At 42.6% G+C, this 6054-nt stretch overlaps 1 protein-coding gene across 2 annotated transcripts; it reads left to right on the top strand.

Moving 5' to 3' along the window:
- On the top strand, positions 1-2481 carry LOC115742127 (BTB/POZ domain-containing protein At3g49900). 2 transcript variants are annotated; one of them, XM_030676244.2, is made up of 4 exons: positions 1-245; positions 383-452; positions 884-1438; positions 1585-2481. In XM_030676244.2, exons 1-4 carry the CDS (start codon positions 73-75, stop codon positions 2314-2316), a joined length of 1530 nt encoding a protein of 509 aa, XP_030532104.1. In that variant the 5' UTR covers positions 1-72; the 3' UTR covers positions 2317-2481. The 2 variants fall into 2 exon arrangements, with proteins under 2 accessions (XP_030532104.1, XP_030532103.1); XM_030676243.2 differs by having other exon boundaries at positions 1-248.
- Positions 2482-6054: the final 3573 nt, after the last annotated feature.

The following is a 6054-nucleotide window of genomic DNA, read 5'->3' as shown; positions in this document are numbered from 1 at the left end:
GTTCGCAGCGCCCGGGGATCTGTGTTGCTCGTCTGAAGAAGAGAAAGGTCGCAGAAGGAACCGTCATTATCTATGGAACTAGCCATGAGGCAGAAGAAGAAGAAGGATAAGAATTGGAATGAGCTTGGCGTCGTGGACACCATTTATGAGGAGGAAGACTACGGACAAGAAGAAGAAGACGGCGACTGCTCCACCGCTTCTCCGCCTCCTCTCTCCTCTGCAGCAGCCACTCCTCGAGCAGAAACGTGGTGATAACTTCCCCTCTTCCAATTCCCTTGTTCTGTATGACTTCGTTTTCCATTCGAGGAACAAATTCAAATGGGAAGAAATCTGGATTTGACCGTGGGTTCCTCTCCCTAAACACCGCTTTGAAATCTGTCAGGTCGGGGAAATCTGGGTGCGGGCCGGACGTTGTGATAAGAGTTCAAGGGACGTGTTTTCATCTGCACAAGGTTTGTAGCCCCGTCTTTCCTTTTTGACTCGTTCGTTCTCGCCATCATCATCTCTTGCACTGCGCCCGGACAGGATCATAAGCATGATCCAGCTGCGGATGAACTCTCTTCTCATTGGTTGATTTCATGGATGTCGAAATTATTAATAAAATTGTTCAAAACACGTGCCTCAGTCATTGGTGCAAAAATTTCCCCGGTTTTCCAAAAAAAAAAAAAAAATTGTTCCATTTAATTTGATTTTATATGTAGCTGAAAAGACAAACTATAGGCTAGGGTTGTATTGTCGCTGAAACGGGAAAATAGGACGTGTACTTGTCATTAGCAATTAATAATTCCATCTTCTTCTTCTTCTTTTTCTCTCTCTCTCTTGGGTTAACGATGCTGTAAATAATTTAACGGAGGGGACTGTTGTTTTGGCCCCGCCCCCGTAGGTTCCTCTCACGTCGAGAAGCGCCTACCTCAAGCGGCACCTCGCTGGCGTCTCCGAGCTCACCCTCTCTCCGCCGCTAAAGATCACGGCGGCCACGTTCCGCCTCGTGGCCGACTTCTGCTGCGGGGCCCACGTCGAGGTGACGCCGTCCAACGTCGCCGAGCTCGCCACCGCGGCCGCGTCGCTGGAGATGGCGGCGGGCGACGGCGGCGACGGGGGCGACGACCTGAGGCTCGTCGCGGAGACCTACTTCCGCCAGTACGTCGCCTTGAGCCCCGAGTGCGCCTCGGCCCTGTTCCGCTCGTGCTTGGATCTTTTGCCCGAGGCAGAGACGGCGGCGTGCCTGGTCAGCAGATGCGTCGAGGCGTACGGTCCGATGGAAGACGGCGAGGCTGCGGGAGGCGGTGATGACGGCGGCGTGGGGGACGGGTTCGCCGCGTGCTTGGACGCCGTCGTAACTGTCGGGGCCGAGGATTTTCAAGCTACGGTCGACTCGATGCACGGTCGTTTGACCAGTCATGACTTGCTATATAGAATGGTGGATGTGTATCTCAAGGTCAATTTTGTCAATATGATTCCCATGAATTAATTTGTCGATATTATTATCAAAGTAATAAAATATATATTTCAAACAATTTTTCTGCCATTATGATAAAATTCATTATGGAATTTTTGTTTACTTTTAATTTGGAATATTCGCAGGAACACGGTGGGAAAATAACGGAGGAACGCAAGGCCCAGATATGCAACACCGTCGACTGCACCAAGCTCTCGCCGGCCCTCCTCCTCCACGCCGTCCAAAACCCTCGGATGCCGCTGCGCTTCATCATCCGCGCCATGCTCATTGAGCAGCTGAGGACCCGGCTCCACGTCGTCCACGCCTGCGACCGCCGCCGACCCCAGCGCAAGAAGCGCCAGAGCAAGGAGGGCGACACCTCCTCCTCCGCCGCCACGCTCGGCGCGATCCTCCAGCGAGACGCCGACGTCCGCTGCACGGCCCAGCTGAAGGCCGCGATGGACGCCACCAACTCGCGGATCCAGAGCCTCGAGAAGGAGCTCACCGGGATGAGGCGGATCCTCCGGGAGTCGTCGACCTCCGAGAAGCAGATGAGCGCCGCGTTGACCGACTTAGCTCGGTCGGCTAGCTTCCACTGTGTAACGGTGGCGGAGAGCGGCAAGATCGAGAGAGGCGAGCGAGGATCGGTCTCGTCGGGGAGCTACAGGTTCAGCGACCGAGGCTCGGCAGCGGCCGGAGCGGGAGGAGGCTCGGATTGGCCAGGGGACGGAGGCGGCCTGGGCGGTCGCAAGAGCATTCGGCAGAGACTGATCAGTGGATTGAAGCACGCTTTCGGAGTGTCAAGAGATTCGAAACCTGCGACTAGAAGCAAAATTGCAGGAGAGAACGTGGGGAGAGATGTTACCGAGGTGGTGTAAAGAGGAAGAGCTGCTGTTTGAACGAGAATGAATTTGGTGGGATGGTACTTGTAAAAGCTTTGAATGTGGATAAAACACGACAATGAGTTAGATTTAAGAATTTGAAAAATTGAAACAATAGGTTAATGTTTTTTGTAGTTCACCTTTTTATGGAAAATTTTCAAACAAGGCTATGAAGTGCCCTCATTGTTTGAAAAAAAGGGTATTTTCGTTACTTTAATTTTTTATTTTATTTTTTCCCCCTTTTTTTTTTTTTTCTTTTTCCCCTTCTCGCTTGTGACTAGTCTCGGACGATGGCTGGCCACCAACGAAGGTCCAAGTGGGGCCGCCCTCGCCCAAGCGAGGTGATAGCCCCTCGCAAGCCTCGATCGCATCGCCTCGTCCTTGCTAATGGTCGGCTATTGCGTAAGACAGGCCATCGGTGAGAAGGACGGAAAAAAAGAATGAAAAAAAAAATCAATAGAAGAAAATGACGAAAATGCTCTTTGTGAGGCTCTTCTTTGAAACAAGGGTTAATACTATGGAAAATCCCAAACTTGTATACCAATAACAAATTTACCATAAGTTGTTTTTTTTACCACAAAAAATTCAAAACTGGTACAGTTATGACAAATTTACCCCAAACCGATACATCTTTATTAATTTTATTCTCCGTTAGTTTTCGTTAAATCTAACCGTAAGTGCTAAGTTATATGACATGTGATAATTGATGGGTATTTCAACTTGAGGTTTTTATCCTCTGTTTGTCATAGGTGTATCGGTTTGAAAATATTAGTGGTATTAACTAAATTTAACGAAGAGTAAATTTATCATAGGTATATCGGTTTGAAATTTTTCGTGATAAAAAAAATTAGTATATGGTAAATTTTTCACATGTGTACCAGTTTAGAGTTTTTAATAATCAAAAAAAAGTTTGAGATAAATTTGTTATAATTATCCTAGTTTGAGATTTTTCGTGGTCAAAAAAATAGTTTGAAGTAAATTTATCATAGGTGTACTAATTTGGAGTTTTTCATAGTATTAACCCTTGAAACAATAAGGGCATTTTGAAACAAGTTCTACATTAGGCCATTATTTTTATAATAAAAAAAAAGGGACAATTTATACTTTTATTTGAAATTTCCCCCATTTTTATCATTATATTTCATTTTTTAGGAAAAATATAATTACCGCCCTCAAATTTACTTTTTTTGGTCAAACCTCAAATTTACTTTCTCACGTCAATAATCCTCATCTTATTTTCTGTATTTTCTCTGTCTTCGGTATAGTTATCTCGAGGACATGATTTCGAGCAACTGTCTTTTCCTACATGATCATAATTCTTGTAAGAGAAGCATTGCAGTTTATCATGAAACCTAACAAACTTTGTCGGAGTGATTTGTTTTCTTCTTAATACTGCAATGTGGATATATTTATTTTGGAGGGGTTTCTCCTCCTCTTTTTTTTTTTTTTTTTTTTTGGAGGGGTTTCTCCTCCTCTTTTTTTTATTTTTGTTCCCCACAACCTTCTTCCATCATTTTCAAATGTATGAGATTGTATATTTATTTCACTATGTAGTCATTTCAAATTACTTTTTCTTATGTTATTATTTTTTTCAAGAAAAGTACCAAAAAGTCCCAAACCTATTACATTTGTGTTAATTCGGTGCTAAACTTTTTAATTTGACCAATTTAGTCCCGAACATTTTGCATTTCTGTCAATTCAATTTATACGGCCAATTTTGGTCGAGAAGCAATGATGTGTACGCTGATTGTCTTACGTGACATGACCGACGTTGACGTGGGCATTTTTAACAATATTTTAATCACCCCTGGCGGGCGAGGCTAGCCTTACCGACAAGGGCATCACGGCCCTCGGTGGCCATAGTGAAAATAAAGAGAAAATAATAAAATAATAAAATTTTGAAAAAAATATTAAAATATTAAAAATATTGTTCACCTTAACACCGGTCGTGTCATTTAGGATGGACGGCGTCCACACCAATAGGGGTGAGCAAGACGGATTGAACGAATCAAGAACAACATGAACCGGATCGGTCGATTTGGTTTGGTTCTAGAGGGCTCCGATCCAGTTCTTGAGGGGATAAGACCAACCGAACCGCCCAACTGGACCAGCATATTTTTGTTTGAAATGAACCTTCTTAGTGAAGAGCTTGAGAAGTTCTTCACTGATAAATGAGAATTCTTAGCAAAGAAGTTCTCACTAAGAAGTGAGTTCGATAAGTTCAGTGAGAACTTCTTAGACTGGTTCCACTTATGGACTCAGTGAACTTGATGGTTTTCATTTTCAATGTTACGCGTGATTGTGAATTTTCCTCTTGGGAATCGGACCAAACCGATCCTCGGTTTTGAAAACGGGGAACCGGTCTCACTGGTCCCTGGTTTCGAAAATGAGGAGCCGATCTCATAGGTCCGATTCTAAGTTCTCGATTCCAGGGTAGGACCGGATCGAATCAAGAACCGATCATCCCTACATCCCTACATACGATCACTAAAATTGATGGGTGTGACTTTGTTGTGCCTTGGAACTCCTCTTGTTGTCTATCCCCGTACCCTTTTATGCTCTTCGGGGAGAGAGTATTTAGTGAAGCTGGCCGTAATTTTGGTGTCAAATATTTTGTTGGGTGATTTTAGTATTGCTCAGGAAAAGACCTAATAGCAACTGAACGTGGCACCGTCAGTTTAGGATAGGGATTTGAGAAGCTAATAGCAGAACAATATAACAGTACAATCTCAACCATAAGTATTATGAATGGCAAAAAAATATAGCAATAATGGTAGAACTCACCTTTGATCTTATGTTTAGCATTCCATAATAATACTGTCACACTGTCGTGCTAACAGCACCATTTAGAATATATCTTGGAAATGATAAATGCGTGTTGTGTGTTTGTGGGAGAGTCGGGCAAATGGGTTTAAATATTCCCAATTCATCTCTATACCTCTCTCTTCATTTTCTTACACTCGCTTGATCTCATATTCATTCACTCCGCACTTTCACCTAAGTTTGGGTATAAATTTTTCTAAATTGAATTAAATATGAAAGTATTTTAAGAATATAGGTTGGATCAGTATGGGTCACTAGATTTACATTGTAATAAATTTGTCATAAATTAGTCAAATTAGTCTATTTGGGTCGGACCATTTATGATCCAACTCAACCACTCGTTTCACGAGTCTAGCTTGTGTTTGTGGAAGAGTTAGGCAAAGGGCGGAAAAGTAAACAATAGAACTTTTATTGATTATTAGGCTATAAGCATGGTTTTAGTCTCTCTTGTTGGTCTTTTGCGTTACCCAACGTCTCAAGCCTATTTATATGCTCAATTAACCGACACATACAGCAATTTTTCTCTGCATTTGTAAGAGATATTCTACTTGTTCTCAAATGTGAACATGTTCATGGCCGCAAGTTTCAAATGCCTCCTATCAAGACTAAACTGGAGACTCTGTATCACAACAGAGTCACGGAAAAAAATTAATTGAAAAAATTATCTAAAAAATTCTAAACTTATTGTACTTTTGCTAATTCAATCGCAAACATTTTAATTATGTCAAATTTTTTTTCCCTTTTTTTGGCCAATTAAGTCGTAAACTGATTAGAATTTTTTGTTTTGCCAAGTCAATTGTAAACATCTCAATTATACCAATTGAGTCCTAAATATTTTCACATTTTTATCAATTAAGTCCATCCGATCAATTTTTGCCGGAAATTGTTAACATGGATGCAAGACGTTCTACG

The sequence above is a fragment of the Rhodamnia argentea genome, chromosome 11 (assembly GCF_020921035.1).
Source record: "Rhodamnia argentea isolate NSW1041297 chromosome 11, ASM2092103v1, whole genome shotgun sequence".
Taxonomy (NCBI): Eukaryota; Viridiplantae; Streptophyta; class Magnoliopsida; order Myrtales; family Myrtaceae; genus Rhodamnia; species Rhodamnia argentea.
Note: the sequence above shows the minus strand (reverse complement) of the source record. Positions and strands in the feature narration are given on the sequence as shown.